The 20,620-nt window shown below is 39.3% G+C and overlaps 1 protein-coding gene across 2 annotated transcripts in view; it reads left to right on the top strand.

The window, feature by feature from the left end:
* AFF4 (ALF transcription elongation factor 4) overlaps window positions 1–20,620 on the top strand; it is a 57,920-nt gene that overhangs the window by 4,732 nt on the left and 32,568 nt on the right. For both annotated transcript variants that reach the window (XM_064521179.1, XM_064521177.1), the window contains exons 2-4: window positions 16,192–16,318; window positions 18,266–19,060; window positions 20,436–20,480. In XM_064521179.1, the coding sequence (XP_064377249.1) occupies window positions 16,196–16,318; window positions 18,266–19,060; window positions 20,436–20,480 (963 nt within the window). In that variant the 5' untranslated portion in view covers window positions 16,192–16,195. The remainder of the gene's footprint in view (window positions 1–16,191; window positions 16,319–18,265; window positions 19,061–20,435; window positions 20,481–20,620) is intronic.

The following is a 20,620-nucleotide window of genomic DNA, read 5'->3' as shown; positions in this document are numbered from 1 at the left end:
GTATACTCTTACTAATAGTGGAATCCTGTAGTGGTCATGTTTTTCAGGCCAGATTTCTTTACTACCCGAAATTTCATACAGCTCATAGTTCCACTCCCCTGCAGCGAAACAGCAGTCTCTTGCTATTTGTTTTCATTATTTTGGGGGCATAAAGGCTGGACTTGCTAGACAACAGGCCAGAGGAATGGTGCTGTTCTCTTACGTGTTGGCACTCTGTTTATTTTCCTTTAAAGAACTGATGTTTCCCACATTATCTGTGGTTTTCAAAAGTAGCTTTAAGATGCTTGTCCTTTGGACTGGACTTTAAACTTCTCTTAGCTTTTAAATTTAGTGGCTTATTAGTGGAGGGACAGAAGGGAATTACTGAAAATGTGTGCGCTCCTTTGTAAACTCTTAATAATAGATCTGTTATGATTGGAAAGGGCATCAGGGAACATGTGTTAAACCAAAGTGGATCCCTGAACTTCATGCTTTTAAAAGTCGGTAACTTTTACTGTATATGGTGTTAGAAGTGAGAAGGCATCCAGGTTTCAATGCACTGGAACTTTGTAGTCTCTTGGAAACAGAAGTAAATACTTAGTACTCGCTATAATTTGATCATACATCATTGGCATTGTTTGATGCCTACTGTGAGTGCTGTAAATGGTAATGGTCACTACTAACCTTTCTAATGGATGATGCTTTATTTAACTTCATTACAATAACCACCATATGTTCCTTTTGCAGAATGGCCTCTTTTGCTCCAATAGATGATAACTGATTACTAATACTTGGCTCTTTCTAAATTAATGAAAACGAGAAGTGGACACTAAAACATGTTTCTTGATCTCTAAGTGACTTCCTTCTATGCACTGCAGTTAACAGGATAGCTTTGTCTGCATTTCAAGCAGAAATAACTTGTAACTGTCTAAACCTGTGCTGTTTGATACCTGTTGCAATTATGAACCAGTCATCAACCATGTTTTAGGCCTCCGTTTTTCCCAGTCTCACCATTTCCACCTTACACTGTCCGGATCCTGACTCCTCGTTCCCTGCCACAGCTTTTGCTGGTTGTCCTGCAGCCAGCCCCTGTCCTCCTGCCTTGTCCGTGCTAGTCCACATGCAGCATCTCCTGCTGTCCTTTGGTCGCTGTGATGTGACCATCGTTTATGGGGTTTTCTCCAGCTCGGGTGTTTCTGGCCAGGCCGAGAGCTGGAAGTGCTGGGGAGGTTCTGCGGAGGAGCATCCTCAAGTGCGAGATTCCTCCTGCAGCGGAGTATTGTGCTGCTTTAATCTCTCCTCTCCGTCTGCTCACCCAGTGCTTTCTTTGCTTTTCAAAATGAGCAATGCTTCTGATTTTAAGAAAAAAATAATATATTTTTAGAATCAAACATTGGCAAAAGAGTGTTGCTAACCAATGACCAGTTAAAAAGTACTCTTCAGACAGAAAAAACTGTTTAAACTTGTCCCTAGTTCAGGTTCTTAGATTTCACAGAGGTAAAATTTGAATTACTCAGTGTTAGATACCTTTCTTAACAGCTTTCGTTCTTAAACCTGCTGAAATTTCAGATTGTTGAACCCTGCTGTCTCTCATTCCTGTTTTTTCACTCAAGCACACTAGCTACTTACGATTTTTCTTTTTTTTTGAGTTGGACTGTGATGAAGCTATGATGTGAGAAAAGGCAGCGTGTTTCAAGTGTAGAAGCCAATAATTAAATATGAGAACTGAGAAGTTTGGTTGCTCTTGTAGCTGCATACGGCGTATAGATACTGAGGTTAAAGGCACCTACCCATAGACAGGCGCATACTTGTAGATAAATATACAAACATCCTAGAGCCATGTAAGGCAATGTTAGTTTAGCTGGTCCCCCAGGATCAGAAAATCTGGAAACGAGTTGTGATAGCTTTATTTACCATAGCAGACACTTACATTGGGTGCTTCCCCCCCCGCCTTTTGTTTTAGGGCTGCATAGAGGAAATAAGAACAGTCAGAAAATGTAACTTTCCTTAGTGTTAGTGTTACCTGTTGCAAGTGTCTGTTTTAAATGAATAATTAGTATTTATATTGATAGTCTGGAATATTTTTTATATAAATATATGCTTCAAAATACTGAATGTATGCTTCAACATGTGTGACCATCTATGTTAGCATTACTATAAATGCTTAATAGCTGTCCTTAAGTGTCCACCTCTGATTGCACATTCACATATATTTTTTGTTTCTGCATTTAATTTAATTTCTAAAAGACATTAAAGAGATTTCAGTGATGGAAGTGCTTAAATGGTTTTAATTGGGCTTTGATGTGCACAAATCATTAAAGCGAGTAGGATGAGGAGATAAGAGTCCACACTTTTCTTTATATAGTTCGGCTGAAGAACGACTAGTGGAGTATCTTTCCTATAGGGGAGGGTAAAACAAACCAAAAAAGCCACAGCAGAATGGAAACTTAGTTTTTGCGTAATGTTACCTATTTTGTGGATAGGGGAGTATAGGCCGTAGTTACATGAAAGAGTCAGAAGAATCTGCCAATCTCGTTTACCAGTGTCCCATTACTATTAGCATGAATGTGTTCTTATTTAAAGATAATTAAAAAGTGCTTGGTCAGAGTCCAAATCTGAAAAATTGATCCATTAAGGTGAAAATTTTGGAAAAATTGAGCATGAAAAAATGGCTTAAAGGACTTAATGGAGAAACAGTTTGTAAATTTAATTTAGTAAGTAGTACTGTGTTCTGGCGTAAATAGAAGCAGTAACTTGGTGGAAGTTACTATGACTGAAGAAGGCTTGGATTTTGTAAAGCTGTCTTTAGATTTTTTTTTTTCTTGTAAACTTTAAGGGACTTGAAATAGATTGGACAAAATAGTCTGTTTTATCTTCTCTCCGACTTTTTTGATATGCTGAGTGGTCGTGGGTGAATAAGAGCTTGCTTGTTTGTTTTGGGTGTGTTTTGTTTGCTTTATGGGGGAGAGGGGGTTGGTGGGGAAGTCTTGTTTGTTTGTTTCTTTTAGATTTACCCTTAAAGCTCCCAGTGGGCGCGTGGTTTGTGTTTGGGTGACTGGTGCTGACGGGCAGCAGTGATCCACGCTGGCTGCAAGTGCGGAGCAGTGTGGCCGCTATTGCCTCCCTGGTATTGTTTCCAGCTGACTGGTGAAATTCCGCAACCACTATATTTAGTTATGTTCTTATGCTGCTATTGGAATAAATTAGCATCATATTAAAACGTTGATCTAACATGGTGAAAACTATAGTATAGATAGCCTTTAAAAGATAGAGGGTAAGAAGGCTTTTCCAAGAGCAATGATTACTTCTCCTGTAATATCAGCACCAATTATGTATAAAGAGGAAAAAATACAAGTAAGGAGTTTCTACTGTGACACATTCTTAGGCAATAATTACCAGAAATGTGTTTTACTGGGAGAGAATCTTAACAGGTAGTCTTCAGCTTAAATTAGTATATCACTAATAAGCTCCTAAGAAAAGACTTTTCTGGTTTCCTTTTTTCCCAGGTTCCTCTAATTGTTTTCGTAAAAAAAAAAAAAAAAAAAAAAAAAAAAAAGTTGCATTCTTTTATGGGCAAATGAAGCAAGATCCACACTGAACTGACATTTAAAGATGTTTTCACAGGATCCTCTTCACCTACCTAATTGGCTCAAATACCTTGTGGTGGTGTTTCCTGGATAAATCCTATTTCCACCTTTTTGCTGCTCTGCTGACACAGAGATAGATGTATGTATGGGGAAACAAGCACATTTTCATAGTAGCATGGATTTATTCAAACCAATGTTAAAATACTTCTTTCACTCATGAGTTACTGACAAACTGAAAAACTACTGGTGGTCAAAAATTACTCTTTTAATACGGGCTTCACTTTAAGAGAAGATAAGCAGAAATTTTGGATCTCATTGGCTGGTATAATGAGGGAGCTCTTTACTAGGAGGACCATTTCATTATTTATGCAGTTTATGTTAATTCATTGTACAACTTAAAAATAATCAGTTTAAAATATTAAGTGGTGAATCATACATTAAAAATGGCTAATCTTAACTTGTATCATACTGCTTTTGGATGGTAAGTAGAATCCAATTAATGCAGAAAAACAACTGAAAGCATGTATTGTGTATGCCAGATGCCTAAGAAAGGCAAAACTGTTCAAGTGCACTAGTTTGTTTGTCTACCATGTCCTTCAGGGTTTTAAAATACGTATGGTTCTCTCCTAGTTTTAGTCATAAGGAGAAAACTGTTTTTTAACCACTTCAGTGATCAGTTTAATGTTCAACATTGAGGGAATTAATACTTGGCCTGAATGACTTGAAATGAAAGATGTAATTCACCTTGTGAATTTGCATCTTCCAATGCAAAAATTAGCAAAAATGCTGCTAATGCTCTTTAAAATAAATTATAATAAACTTGCCCATTGTCCATAATCACTTCAGATTGTTTTCACATGGTTCATTTTATAAAGTAAGTTTTAGATCATTTTTTGCTTCATTAAACTTAATCTTTATATTCACTGGCCACCTGCTAAAAGGGATTTTAGTTGCAGCCCCCAGGAAGGAGCATTGCTGCAGGAGGTGAAGCCGCGGGCCAGCGAGGAGAGCTGGGTGGTACCAGGGTGTTACCTGGCGTGCAGCAACGCAAAGCCCCGTCCAGGGCTGCTTTTTCCATGCTCGGAGTGCCTAGATGCTATGGTAATTAGTAGTTAATTAAGCCAGGGTTTAACAAGACTCCCCCCACTTTGCTTATTGCAGTAATTTGAAATCTTTGGGGACTGGAAGCATTTCTTGTCATGTGATTTCTGTAGCACTTGGGAGCAGTTTTATCTGGTAGCTGATGCAGATTCAAGCCTTGGAGTAAACTGGCCCAAGCACAAGTGTCTCCATGGACTCTGACTGGATGCTCTGAACTAACCTCTAGCATTACATATTTTGAAATTCAGCTGAATTTTGGCAATTGTTTTTTTAAGGCTCCTTGTGTTTTTTTTCATACTGGAAAAAGCTTAACTTTTCTATTGGCAAGATTCATCGAGTCTCACTGATTTTAAATTGTATTCATTCAAGCATTGTTTAACTTGTCTGCTCGTAATTAAAGCTGTAACAAGCTGCTGACGAATTGATTTATGTTGTATATTGTTAGGACTGTCTGTTTTGCAGTTTTCTTGTCTGTCAAGTCTTTTAGCTCTGGTTAAAAATACATTAAGAACAACAGTTTGAAAACAGCTTGTGCAATGCCTTTCCTAGCTTATCAAATGCAGAAGTTAAGCTTTCAGTCCCCGCAGAAGTTTACCTATGTTGTGTGCAAGATATAACTTTTTTTTTTAAATAATGTGGTGCAATATGAAGGGCTCTGAGGTGTCCTCAGACGGTGATATTCATGCTGTGCGTGTGTGCCGTAGCTGCACGGTTCCCGGACTCGTAGTGTGCAGGTGTCCCGCCGAGCCAGCCCTCCGCCGCGGGAGCGGTTGGGAGCTGCTTCTATTTGCAGCCAAATTATTAGGGGGACTGAAAGACATTACATGTGCTTTGTTTTATAGCGTATTCCCGGCTGCCCCAGCTAGGAAATTGGATACTTGTAAACAGAGCTGCAGCTTTTTTAGCAGTGCTAAGGTCTGTTCTGTCCAGTGTTTCTTTTGTAGCTCTTTTCTTTTGCTGCTTAAACATGACAGGATTGTGAACAGCATGGCTTTCATTTTAAGGCCACATCCAGGAAGATTGTTTAAAAGGTCACGATGTTAAGGAGCAGGGCCTTGTGTTGGCCTGTATTCTCAATTTTGAGTTGTCAGCCTCACGTTGAAAAGGGAGAGGAAAAAGACCATATATGAGACTTCTGTTTTACTATAAATACTGAAGAGAAAGATAAGATCCAGGGGATGGTAAAAAGCTGTAAGAACTTTGAAAAAAACGTGAAACAAGAACAGGAAACCATAGTAAGAGCACAGAGGCGCGAAGGGAGCGTTTTGCTGGTGCGGCGGAGCCGGGGAGCCGCCGGAGACGGGCCCTGCCGCCCCGGGGAAGGCGAGGCCGCCGGGCAGCCGGCCAGCACGCTGGTTATAGCTGCTGTCGAACTATGATTTGATTAAAAGGGTTTACATAGCTAAATTAATATTTACCGACTGTGTTCCTGAAACACTTGGTGCTATACTAAATGTTTTGATACTCAAAGGTTGCAGAAATTTTACCGTTTTTTCTCAGTAATCTGCTAACAGGAATTGCAAAATACAGAAGTCATTAATGCGTAGTAAGAAAGGTTAAAACTTTCCAACTTTTTTTTTTTTTTTTTAAACTAGCGTTTGTTTGGAAGCAGTGCAAGTCAAAGCTGTGGCTTTTCTGCTGAATTTCAGCTTAGCTCTGAAGATAGTTCTGGTCCCTTCCCGTTTATTACAAGACTTTTCGCTTTGCAGATCTTAAAAACTCCTCTTCTCTAGTAGGTTTTTCCAAAGTTTAATAAGTATGCTCTTTCCTTATCTTCATTATGCTTAAATTTAAAAAGAAAGGTTTAAATTACATTATCAGAAAGTATCCCAAGCCTCAGAGTTACCGTGTCATGCAAGTGTTAACAGCTGCTTTTAGACAGGTAGCAAGCGATAATGAATTTGGTAAACTTTTTGGATAGTAGTTAGAACGGAAAATTGGGAATGAGAATTAAAATTCCTATTCTCTGTATTTTCTGGTAGTCCAAATTCTGGATTTTAGAAAGTCCATAAAACTCATCCAGCTTTCAAAATTTAAAGCAATCCAACATCCTGGAAATGCTATAACTGTTAACAGAGGCTGTTGGCTCTTAGGTGGGTTTAAGATGTTACTTTCCAGGAGATACTTGCATGCTGGCGTGCGTGCACTCGGTCGGCTTTTGATGCTTCCCCTCACTGCCTTTGGTTGTTCTTACAACAGTTTGGAAGCATAATTCACCTTGTCGTGCTACTCGGCTGTTAGTAGTTCTGTAGCATAGCTTGGCTATTTCTGCCCCTGTTTCTGAATAGAGTTAAATCATGTAATGGTGAAGTTACTCGACGCTGGTTTGTGTGCCGAGCTCCTGCGCAGCATCCCTGTGCTCTGCCGAAGGCACTCGGAGCGTGGTTCGCTGGAGGAGGTGCTGGCAGCTATTCCCGGTGAGCTGCAGGAAAGGAGAGGGACGTTTTTGCAGTAGCCTTCTTTTGAAGCTGGGCGCGCAAGTGCAGGCGGCTGGGAACCATGGATAGTTTCAAGTTTTTTGCTGCTGGAACTTTAAGAGGAAGAGCGCCTCATCAGTCATAACCATATTTCTTGTCAACTGCTATATAGACAAAGTCCACCTATAGCACTGGTGCAGAAAACCCACAGGCAATAACTTCATGAGGCTGCTTTTTCTTTTCTTTTCTTTTTTTTTTCAAGGTTGCTTATTCCTGCTCTCCAATGCTGGCATGACTGTTTTGGGCGCTGTGGAGTACATCCAATCATAAATTTCTCTATGTTGAAAATAAGCCTGCCTCCAAAATACGTATTTTCAGCCTGGCCAGATCTGCCTAATTGAGCTTGCTGCACACCTCCCAAATGCCTCTCTGAGCGCAGCCGTGAGAGTGGTGCAGGGCAGGAATGAGCAGTTGGGGGTGGGAACTGGTTTGTGGCCTCCTGCCAAGGCGAAGGTACTGGGAACCACACCCTTACTATACTTTAAATTAGAAAATTGCCCTTTGTTTTAGGTGCCTAGGGAAGTTGGGCACAGGATGTATTAATAGCCCCAAAATATTTAATTACTGAGACTTGTGAAGATGTATCAGATGTAAGTTATGTTTACAAAACAAGCTGCATTTGAAAGGGGAAGAGGCATAGATGCTGTTAGTACTCATACAGCTTCCTGGTGTGGAAGAGGACTTACTGCTCCAAACAGTTACAGAAGAACGAAGTGGCTTATACAGTGGCTTAATTTATTATCTCAAAACCTGATGTATGTTTTAGTATGCTATCCAGCAGAATGCATGAAACTTGGCCACAATAGCAAGTTCAAGATAAATATGCCTTATGAGAAAGTGCAGACAGATGATTTTTGCATGAAAGTGGAGGAAATAGTGGTTAAGCATAGGTAATTAATTTGAAAAACTTGTTCCCTCCTTGGTTTTTCTGCAGTTCTGTTAAAATAAGAGAAGGATGTGAGCATTCAAATAGACACGAGCTTTCCCCTTTTACCTTATTGCTCTTGTAGTTGATGGGACTTGATTAGATCCTTATATACTGTTTCAAGTCTCATACAAAACACAGTTACCAGAGAGTTTCTGCAAAGTGAATCCTTTCTTAATGGTAGTGCCGCAGAGCTCACAATACTCCAATGTAATGATGCCTTTTATGAAAGTAAATTAATGTGAGGAAGTCAGAACTATCATAGCCACATTAATGATGGTTTCAGAATAACGATTGCTTAATAAAATTTAAACACCAATTGTCTTGGCTTCAAAGTTTAAACAGAAGAACATGTAGGCACAGGAATTCAGTTATTAAGTTTCTGCCCAATTAAACTGCAGAATATTGTTGGGTAACAGTATTATAATATGCTTTGGTTAGCCTGTGTGGACATGAAAAAATTGCACCTAAAAACTGTATTCTTGGTGTTACATCTCTTCACTGTGCTTCTTTATGGAATATACTAGGGATTAAGAATTTGAAAGGATGAGAGGTATGTTTTAATACAGAATTGAATTGGGTTGAAGTATGCTGAATGGAGATTTGTGTGAGAAACTAAATTGTGTTCTCAGTGGATGGCAAAACTTTTTCTGAAGTGTAGGACATCAGAAGCACAGCTTCGAATGATATTAAGAAGAATATCATTGGCTTGGTTAAGAAACCTTTTTATAGCCCTGAAAATAGTTTTAGTATTGCAAGACAAAGCAAACAAAAATGCAAAAGCTAGGGAAGGCAGTGCTAAAATTCTGCCTCACTCACAGCAGGAATGAACTTTGCTTCCCTCGTTTGGCTCAGTCTCTGCTTATTGATACCAAGAGTACGTGGAGGCTCTGTCTTATCAGACCGGGAGTCCTGACTTGGAGTTGTGGTAGATGCAGAAAATGACAGTTTTTGTAGGTTATGGCTTTGTTGTATCACAGCGTTCGGATTTGAGACATCCTCCTTTCCTTGGCGAGTCAGCCACGTCGTCACTCTGGAGTCATTCCTCCATAGCATCTGCGTCATCCCTGTATCCGTTGCTTTGTGGTGGGACAGCTGATAGTTGAATAATCCCTTCCTCTGATGTTTGGGTCCACTGAGAGAGAAGAGGAGAGCAGGGAATTGTGCTATCAGTTACTAGATTTCTATATTTTTCTAGTCTTTTCTGTAGAGACAGGACAAAAAGGAGGATCTCGAGCTGCTGGCCTGTGAGCAGCTCTACTCCCTAGGGAGAAAAAAAGCTGGGAACTTTGTTTCTGGGAGCCAGGCAGATGTTGCCTCTACCAGTCCATAAATGGGATAGAAAGGAGACAAATAGGTAGAACCGGTAGCTTTAGGTCTGCTTTTTTTTCGAGGAGGTAGAGGGAGATTCCCCGGCGGTTCTTTGGGCCGTAGCTACCAGCTTTGCTGAAGCGCCGGGGCAGCGCGGTGCCGTCCCTCCGCGGCTTTCCTCGCTGAACCGAGAATGAGCTGCAGTCGCTGCTTTATTTTTAGAGCTTGTCCTTGATAGTGACAAAAAATAAAACTGATGCCAGTGTAAGTTTAATCTGGGAGATTTCAGGCATTTTTCCTACCCTGTAATACTTCTGCACAAAACTTTATTAAGCCATTTTAAAGAGTGGGTGGTTTTGGATTGCTTAACTCTGGCACAAGTTACATCAAGCTTGTCTTGCAAATGCTACTTGGAGGTGAACAGTCTTAAGCTATTTCAGTAGTATGTTTTAGAAATGAACTTAAAACTTGTTTTAAATGAGCTCAATTGCAGCTGCTGAAGTTTCCTCCTTAATTTGGCTTTTAAAATTCGGTTGCTGGTGTTTACTTTTACCTTGGTCAAAATGTAAACCTTGCTTCTATATACTGAATCTTGTAGACGGTGAATAACGTACCAGTTTCTCATCAGAACTTGTTTAATAAAACATGTTATACGTATATAGCCCCTAAATCCTTTTCCAGGAGTTAGTACGGAGTTACATCACTGTAATTCTTTTCACCTCTCACTGAAGTGCGGTAGCTTCTTGAGTAAAACATGCTAGTTATTTGCTACGTAGGTAATCTGATACAAGTTTAGGGAATGAGTGGAGGAATCTAGCTGATAAAACTAAAGCGTAGGATGTAATTAGCTGCATCTTCATTTGTCTGGGACACTGGAATTAACAACCTGCTCTCGCAAAAATTACAGTGAAGTTTTGCTCAACTAACAGTGCTGAAGGATTTGTGTTCCATGTTTTGTCTAAGAAGAAGTAGCAAGTCCAGGCTTATTGCGTTTCGTTGGGGATTTCTGCAGTATTTTGGAGCTGATTTGCAAGAAGCGCCCTATAGCAAACTGCTAGCTCGCCTCTCCTTGGTAGTACTCATCAAACATTAACCTGACTGAGTCCAACTTTTTTTTTTTCTTAAGACTCTGCCACCCTTATAATAAACACAGAAGTGTTTATCTCTATCTCTTGTAGTACCTGATGATCTCACTGTTGAACTTACAGAAGCAATCCCTGACATGGAGGATGAGATAGACGAATGCTATAAATATATATGTTTATATTAATGGTGAATCTCTAGTGTGTATTTTTATTTTGTATTACCATTAGCTCAGGCCTTCTAATGAAGCTTGCAAGGAGGGATATCTTACTGTTAGAGATGGAGTTATGTTAAAAAATAAACGAACAAAAAATCTTACATTCTCATCAAAATATCTAAATGAGGCATGGCTCAAGTTTTCTTATGTTCAGGCATGTGTGTGATCTTACTATGCGAGTCTGCCTAACCGTGGATTGATTGATACCGCGTTATAATTTAAGAATGCTTTTGCTATACCAGTCTTTACTTTTGTGAAGCAGATCAAGTTTGTAGTTGGAGCCATCCCAGAATAAATACCTCGACAAAGAATACAGTTACTATGTTAATCAGAGCTGACAGAAGATTTCAGCCCTTATGTCAAAAGGTGTGAGGGAAAGAAAGAAAACAGAATACTTCACTCTTTGGAGATTTTTTTCCTGTTTCTTGACACACACAAAAATATTATTTGAATTTTCTGTAAAGTCGTCTTAGTTCTGTTGCTTATTTCAATGTGTTATAAAACTTTGTGCAGACTACTTTTGATTGTAGTGCTTTTAGCAAGATCTAGAATAACTTAAGTATTTCAAGCGTTTTTCATCTCCCTACCAGTATATGCTCGCAGATTCAGCGTCCAGTTCAGAGAAAGTGTCCCATATTTGTGACATTGTGATTATCCGTTGAACTTTATCTAGAGAAGCTTTTACAGTTTGTACTATTTTTATACAAAGCTGTTTCATTGTGGTAGGAAATGTTTTACATTTTTACTTGTTTTTACTTTTTGTTTTTTACTTTTTAAAATAGCTAAAGTTTGAGACTCTCACTTTTATTTGATAAATATTAAATATAGGTCTTGGCAACGTCAGTGCATATTCTGATCTTGAGCATCAAGTTTTCTTTTGTTGCGGGGTGATTATCTGTTAACTTCTCTCTTCTTAACGGCTACTGTGTGGGTGCATTTGCATTAAAAGCTGACAGAATGGCGTTTTAGGATTGTGTTTGGGACTTTTGTGTCAGGTTTAGTAAAGATGCAGTAGTCAGTGCACAGGTTAGGAGACTAGGTAATTGCCTAAACGTTGTTTGTCATTCATGGCAGAAGTCAACAAAATATTTGAGATAAGTAACAGGAATCTTTGGGAAGAATTTAGCTGGGGCATTGAGACAATTTCTGTGTATTTTTAAATGGCTTCTGAAAACACATCATTCCTGATTATGGGCAAAATTTCCAGTTTTTTTTTTCCTTTTCCTGTGCATGGTGGCAGTTGTCAGTACTTGATGAAGCTGGGTGTGTCCTGTGTGGAGTGCGAGATATCTTGTAGTCTCTCTGAAGAGTGTCTATCATTCGTGGCCAAATGTCAAACAAAATTTGTGTGTTCCATCACAGTCAATTAACCAGTACTGAATAAATGAACTGTTTGATTTCTCTTGCTTATGAAACCAATTCAGAAGGAAAAAACCCCTTGAGTTCAGATGAGTATGTCCTGAAGGAAGTCAGAGTGTTGCAAACAGGCTTTGAAGATCCACTGGTGCCTCGTTGAGAAGTTGTGGTTTTGGATTGCTTCTAGACAGGCTCTCCGTGGAGGATTACGTTGGCGGCTGTTCACCTTTGATGGTTGCTTACGGCGTCTGGGAAGATTGAGCGATACTGCCGTTAGTGAGGGTGCTGGTGAACTTGTGCAAGGACAGTCTCTTTGATGCCTGATGTGGTTTGAGAGGGATGAGAAAAGTAGGCTGTTAATCCTGCGCCTGTACCCTGGGATAGGTCGAGATATTCTTTTCTTTAACAGTGCTGCTAGTAAAACTTTGGATTTTTTTTTCCCTACTGTGTGAAACTGGGAACACGGTCCAAAAGCCTCGTAAATGGGGTCTGTCCCATATTGCAGAGCTGAAAGAAGGGGAGGTGGGAAGCTGCTGCAGCAGGTGGGCAGAAGTAGCACTACCATTTCCCAAGGCTGGTGATGAAGTCCAAGATCATGATTGCTTGGGTGAACTCTGTGGCCAAAGCCATGCCCTCTTTGGACTAAGGATGAACAGAAATACCGAATAGGGTTTAATAAGAAGATGAAAATTGTGTTTCTGGTATGGATGACTTGAGTGATGCTCAACTCATTTGTGTGTTAAATATATTTAGATCAGCAGTTAAAAACAGTTTCTCCATTGTGTTTATTCTTTAATCAAATAAACTGTGTAAAGAATAAACACAATGAATTTTGTACCACAAGTTTCTCTGAACTTCCTGCGTGAATTTCCTTCTTGCTTCTTCAGCTCTGTATTGAGCTGGAGAGGGGATTTGACTATGCGGAGTCAGTTACACGGTGAAATCGCATACCGCAGGGACAGTACAGAGTATGGCATGGCAAACTATGTTCAAAAACAGTGACTCAAGCCATCTAGAATTAGACTTTCTAAAAATGGCAATATTACTCTGTGCTTTTGGCCTGTTTTCTAATTCCTTTTAATTTTTGAACTTTTCTTTCCCCAGATGTGGAAGTTAAGGTGACTTTGGCCCTTGCTGCGGGGGCATTAGTTCTGTCTCCTTTAGCCGGGCTCTGCTCCTCCTAGGAGTTCCCCCTTTGGCTCAGGACGAGGGAAAGGGAAATTATAGCAGGATCCCGTTTATAGCAGCAGGTACAACTCAACAAGTTCTTCATCTTCCCCTTCCAGGCCCGGCGTTGCAGGGAGGGAGGAGGAGCAGAGACGAGTGCTGTCCTCTTGGCTGGGTGGCCCGAAGTCGGCTGCGTGGAGCTGCTCGTGGAGCTGCTGCGGGCCCTTTTGCTTTGGGAGAAGGGTTAACTCGGGCGGTGGGCGAGGGAGCGGGTGCTGCTGCCCGTGGCTCTGCCGGGACCGCGGCGGGGTGAGCCGGCACGGCAGCGCGGACACGGGGGACTCGTGTCACCTCTGCTTTGGAGTGGAAAAACTTGAGGACTGGCGAAAAGCACTTAACTTTGATCACCAGTTTTCCCCTTTAACAGTAGATTAAAGCAATTAGTTATAATTGCGAGTGGTCTGAAAACTTTGTTTTGCGATTTCCTTTAGGCTAAAGGGAATTGGTCATAATACTGACTTAGTAGACATGCTTTAGTGTTTTGCTTTTCAAAGTGCTTCTACTACTTACTGTTCCTGGACACGGGCAAATATAGTTGTGTTTCATGGCTGTGGAAGATAAGAATTTGGGAAGTTGTCTGAAGCACAGAGCTAAGCAAGCCCAGCAAACCGCCAGCCTGGTGACTTCGTCTAGTTACGTTTTTCATGCTGGTGTGATTTTAATAGCTTAGTACACGTTGTAGGCACATAAAATAGCTCTGCTTAGAGATGCAGAAGATGAGATAGAAGCAAGTCTAAATGGGATTGCATTCAAACTATTGACTCTGGTAACCCCCCATTCAGTTAAAATGACTGCCTATGAAGATATTTGTCTCTTACTGTACCACACAAGGCTGACAAGAAGTTGTAAAAAATATGATTAACTGGTTTAATATTTCTGATGACTAACTTGCCTTGACCTGGCTGTTGGGGCCAGAGTAACTGGTTTCACGCCGGCTCTGATCTCCAGTGAGTTCCTGCTTCAGTGGCCCTTGCACAGGACAACGTTGTTACAGACGTCACTCGTTTATTTCCTTAGTCCAAAGAGGAGTAGTAAATCGTGATAAAATTTTAGAAGATGATGCTTAGCTCTGTAAAAGCTAATAGAGATCTACGTTAATATTTAATCCTCTATTTACAAAATGTAGATGTAAAAATTTTAATTAAAATTATAAGCTTCTAAATGTATAGCTGTATATAATTGAGTATGTTGGCATATATACACAAAGAAACTATTCTGAGATAGGTCAGAACACTTCTACTCCCTGCCTGATGTTTTGCCTTTAGTAGTAAAATGGCATAGATTGAAACCATTCCAGGTCGTTTTAAGTGATCAATATCTACAATTAAATCTGATATTTGTGTCAGTATTTAAATCCCATATTTATAAGAACTTGGGGTACTATCTGAAAAAGAGCAAGCCTTTTAAGCCTTAAGCTTTTAAAACAAGTTAACATTTGCTGTTACAGTTAAAATGAGCTAGGAAGTTTGCTTGCCAGATTCCAGTGTACAAGTTCCTCTCTCAATAGGCAGAAATAATGTTCACTTGGAGTTACAGTAGTTCAACTAATTTTAGCATAACTGGAGAATAAAAAAATCATTTTCACATATAAGTTAAAAGTTATATTCATAGGCTCGATATCAGCATCAAGTTGGATCATGCTAATGGATGTATCTTGTTTACAACGCAAGTACTGCAGGGAAATGCAGCAACCTCTTGCTTTAAAAGAATCAAATGTTTAAACTTATACTGGGGGTTTATTCTGGTTTTGGCATCGCCTTAAATTTCATTATACTCGGAGTAGGAGACAAAATGAAGCCAAATGAATAAGAAATTGCAATAAAAGGTTAAAATAAATGATTTCAAGATGAGAAGGCTTACATTTAGAAAAAAATGAGTGATAGGTTGAAGTCTTGTTTAGAACGGAATAGCTGTTTTTGCATAGCTTTCAAATTATTGCTTTAGCAAACATGTTGAAAATAATCAGGCATTTGTCTAAAAACAAGAAATAATGACTTTCTGAGCAGATGGCTTTTTCGGTTCAGTCTGCAAAGCATGTGAAAGGATATGTATTTTTTTTCTGAAAGCACCTACCATATTTTTTGCAGATCAGTAAGGCAAATTTATGAATCTCTTGACATGAAGTTAGCGCCACCTGATTTATCATCTTACATTGCTTATTCCTGCAAGTCCCAATCTGAGCTTTATCAAACTCAAAGGCAACCTCTTCCAATGCTTATTTTTTCTCATTACTACAATTTGACGTATTGCTGCTAACTCAAGCAGCAAGACCAAAGTAAGGTTTGTGAGAGGGGTGACGTCCAGTTTCTTAATCCATGTTTTTCAGTACAAGAACACTGTATGGTCTAAGGCAGAAGGCGCGCTGTTGCCCAAACTTCAGTGAAATACTGTTTTGAGTAAAATTTTATTTGGAAGTCAGGGAGACCTGGAAACAACATCAAAGCTTGAGGTTAGATTATGGTAGAGAAAGGGTGCCAAGAGAGGTGTATTAAGAACAAGAATAAAACCCAATTTAAAGTAGAAGTCAGGTATTTAATGGGTGGAGGATAAGAGTGTAAAACTGGGAACATTTGGGGGGTTTTGAGGGGAAAAAAGGACAATTTTAGAAGTGCAGATGGACAATAATTTGAAATAATTATTGGCCTGAGAACTTTGTGTGAATTTTTCAAAAAAAAAATTTTTTAATCTTATCACTGCGTGAACTGTCAGTAATAGAAACGGAAGCTATCTGTAGATTGTGGGTTACGGCTGCTCTAGGTGCCAGAGGTTTTAAAAGGGACAGCCTCCTCAATTTTGAGGAGGTATGGTCAGAATGGGGCTCTTAACTGAGATCATTCTTTTGGCAATACAGGTACAGTGGGCTAATTGCATGCTTTCATCCCTCCTTGTTTTCTTTCTGTGATCAAAAACCTTGTTTTTTATCTGTAGCAACATGAACCGTGAAGACCGGAATGTGCTGCGTATGAAAGAAAGGGAAAGGCGAAATCAAGAAATTCAACAGGGTGAAGAAGCCTTTCCACCTAACTCTCCTCTCTTTGCTGAACCATACAAAGTTGTGAGTTTATGCACTTTTTACAAATTCAGTTTTCGTAGCAGAAATCATATGCAAATTCATATTTTAGATATATTTTATATGAATTTTTTTAGAGCACAGCTCTTATGTCAACAAGTATTTAAGCAGGGCTTGAAAATAAGGATGGACAGTTACTAACCAGTTCTTTTAGCAGATATAAAATAATGCTTATGAAGGAGGGGCTGCTTTGAAGGGAGTAAGAAAAGGGACAATGAAACCTTATATTTTTTTGAGTTTCCTTCTGCCTTTGCTACAGTGGCTCAAAACACTTAAACTGTCAATTGTGTCATGGCAAATAGCTTTTTTTGGGTGCTTTAGCCTGCTGCTAAAACTTTTCTAACCTTCAGTCAATGTAATCCAGACCTGGGTAAGTCCAGAAATAGAATATTTAAATAGGAGGTTAATTTTAAATGCTGAAATGCCTAATGTAGTGATATTATTAGCTTTTTAATATAGTCAGGTTCCTTTCAGTTATAACTAGTCTGTCCATAGTTTTTATCTTTTTTTCCCATTTGTTTTGGAAGAGTTGACTTTTCCAAATATGACTTCTTACAGTTTTGAACCTGTGCTAGGTTTCCTCCTAGATTTGATTTGTTAAACAGCACTGAAAAAATAAACTAATTCTGGGATAGCAAAATAAGGTACCATTTAGGATTTTCATTATGTAGTTCAAAACTCGTGTTGAAAGCAAAGTCATTCCCTTATCACAATTTTAGCTGATTTCGCAGAAGTAAAACCTTAAGACTTTAGGACTTCTCTCCTTCAGGAAGAAAGGGTTTTTTTTTGGTTCATGTCCTCCTGTCACTTTACTGTGCTTGTACTGTGTCTGGTACTCAAATCCCGCATGTATAAAATTAAAGCTTGTTGAGATGCATTGGTAGTGATACAGTAAACTTGATTTGGAAAACAGACTGGCTATAAGCAAGAACCCTTATAACTGTGTGGGTCACAAGAATTATACCAGTATAAATACCAATTAAAAAATTACATACCTAAGAGGAGTGGTTAAACTGACTTTATTTTACCATTAATTAAAACTTTTTAGGACTAACACGTTATGTATCAAAGAAATAGCCACAGACTTTGAGATGACAAAAGGTATCGATGAGCTTGACATGTGGGTTTAAAAATTGTAAATGCCTAATTTAAAGTACTTGTTAGTGCTGTTTCAGCTGTTCTTCGCCAACCTTAGGTGGTACTGTATGGGATTACTACTCGTAAATCCCACTGAGACTTGGCTGGAGGTCTAGAATCTGGCACAGATAAATAAGTCAATTTTGCTTGTCTAGAATAAGATTCAGAATATAAGAAAATTACAAAACCAGATTCTTCAAAGTGATGTGTGTGTGATATTTGAAGCCAGCTATAGTTCTCTACATATGCCTGTCTCAAGGAAAAGAGAAAGTTTTGTCAGAGGGAGGGAGAGAGTTGCATTATTATAGTTGGCTAGGGATATTTTGGTTAGTATGGCTATTTGACTGTAAGGGTTTCAATTGCAGGGATCTTCAGATCATTTTATAATTAACTTTTTCACTTATGGGACTATTCGCTTTTGCACTGATCCTATGTGCGACTGGGCATCAGCTCTTCTCTCAGCTGGGCGACAGCTTCTCACATAACAGAGTAGGGAAGATGGGAAATGCTGATGTAGTTTTTCAGTTGTTTGAGATCAGCATAAGAAAAGGCTAAGGAGGACTGTGGCTGAAGTGCATCTTTTCTTTATGCTTTAGGGGGGTTAAGTTCTTGCTTAAAGAACAAACTAAAATTAGGAATTGGAAACAGTGGCAAAAAAGACATGAATGTTAACCATGATCTCAGCCCTGACATTCAGATCAACTCCAATAGTTGTGTCAAGTCAATCTACTGAAACTGAAGTTGTGACCTTTGTAACTGTATTTTGTATTTGCATTTTTTAAATGATTTTCACAGACCAGCAAAGAAGACAAACTGTCTAGTCGTATTCAGAGCATGCTTGGAAATTATGATGAAATGGAGGATCTTATAGGAGATAGATCGCTACAAAAGCTTGTTGTAATTCCCAAACCAACTGTACCATCAACAGCTGATGAAAAATCAAACCAAAGTTTCTTTGGTGAACAGAGACACAATACTAGCTCACATCAGAGTAGCAAATGGACTCCAGTAGGACCAGCACCTAGCACTTCCTCGCAATCTCAGAAACGGTCCTCGGGTTTACAGAGCGGACACAGTAGTCAGCGTGGCAGTGGCAATAACACTAGCAGTAGTGGCCAGAGACATGACCGTGACTCATACAGTAGTAGCAGCAGCAGCCGCAAAAAAAGCCAGCATGGATCAGAACACTCCAAATCCCGTTCTTCCAGCCCTGGAAAACCATCTGCTGTTTCTTCATTGAGCTCCAGCCATTCTAGATCTCATGGAAATGATCATCATAGCAAAGAACATCAACGTTCAAAATCTCCCCGGGATCCTGATGCCAGCTGGGACTCTCCCTCCCGTGTACCCTCATTTTCAAGTGGACAACACTCTAATCAGTCTTTTCCACCTTCCCTAATGTCCAAGTCCAATTCAATGTTACAGAAACCCACTGCTTACGTAAGGCCGATGGATGGACAGGAATCCATGGAACCAAAGTTATCCTCTGAACACTACAGTAGTCAGACTCATAGCAGCAGCGTGAATGAGCTGAAGCCCAGCAGCAAAGCACATCTAACCAAGCTGAAAATACCTTCTCAACCACTGGATGTAAGTTGCTACCAGTTTACTGTTTTTTTTAATGAAGTCTCCTCAGGCTGGAATTTTCCAACTTCTTTAAAATCCCAAACTAACCAAAATTTAGTTTTTAGTAAACGGCCTATTTTTTGTTAAAGTAAAACATCTTTAACTTCAGCATCGAAAACCTGTGTTTTGAATGAGAAATGTACAAAAGTAAATTTAATTTTTTCCCTCTGCTTCTTCCATGTGGATGCCATGATTTTTATTAAGGAAAGGTTAACTTTAGCCTAAGGATGCTAGTTTTCCTAGAGTACTTCTGTAGTCGGAAGTTAGTAAAATAGCAGGATATCCACAAAGGCGACAAGCTATGTGCATATATTGTCTTTACTATGGGCCATGCTATGTTAGACTAGTGATGCTATGTCTGCATGTATCAAATTTTCTTTTGAAGTGTGTAGTGATCATATACATGGTAATGCCTTCACCTAGTGAGAGCACACCAAACCCGACACATACCAAATTGAATAGGGATCAGAATTTTTATCATGTGTGCTGGATACAAAATAGTATTGGTTTAACAACTTTTAGTAGCTTGGCAGTTCTTGAATCAGTAAGGCATGGACCTAACTGCTGTTTGCTCTGAAGTAGTGTGCCTTCCTTAATTTAAAAAAAAAAAAAAAAAAAAAAAGTCATTGCATCTCCTGTTAACTGCTTGAATGGCGGTAGCCAGAGAAAAGCATTTGTTCCTTGGACTTCAATAAATAGCAAAATAAGATCCAGAAAAACTGTAAGGAAAATGAGAAATAAGTTATTTCCACATTCATAAAGACTTGACGTGCTAATGCTGACACAGTGAAAGGTATAGTAACTTTGCTTCCTTTCTGCTTTTAGCAGTCAGGGCTGCAGGAGATTCATAGTTTCATAACTATTGCTTTCTCTAGTTATACACTGTAATGTATGTTTTACTAGTTAATACAGTTTGTCATTACTGTGTGTTTACTGTCATGCATTTGAATTTCAATGGTATACAGTGGCTTCTTCCAGGAACTGACAGAAAGCTGTGATTCTCCTTCCCCTCTCTCCAGAAGTGCTTAATAACGCTGACTGCCTAAGATCACTTTTACTTTAACTGTCAAGTGAGGAGGAAGAGATTATTGTGGCAGTTTTATAGATCTGATACATTTGCTTTTCATAACTGGATGTGACTCATACCATAAAAAATATGGATCTGTCTGATATTAAAGCTAATGTTGCTGAAGAGGATTAGCAAGGTCTGTTTGTAGCAGTATGGAGCCTGTATGAATCATGATAAGTATCGCAATTTGTTTGTAACTGCTTTTAACCCCTGGGATCTTTTAAAGAAAATTTGCTTTAAGAGACATTAATCCTGAGTTTTGATTTGTAGGCATCAGCATCTGGTGATGTGAGTTGTGTGGATGAAATTCTAAAAGTAAGTTCTCTGTACTTTTGTTCATAATGTATTTGTTGAAAATACGAACACTACTAAGGAGGTGGAAAGTACTCTGCCAGGGAGAAGTACCATTTTAAATTGCCTCGACTGCAAGGCATCCAAGGGTTCTTCTATTACTC

This window comes from Dromaius novaehollandiae, chromosome 15, assembly GCF_036370855.1.
Source record: "Dromaius novaehollandiae isolate bDroNov1 chromosome 15, bDroNov1.hap1, whole genome shotgun sequence".
Classification (NCBI taxonomy): domain Eukaryota; kingdom Metazoa; phylum Chordata; class Aves; order Casuariiformes; family Dromaiidae; genus Dromaius; species Dromaius novaehollandiae.
The sequence above is the reverse complement of the archived record's forward strand: the minus strand, read 5'-3'. Positions and strand labels throughout refer to the sequence as shown.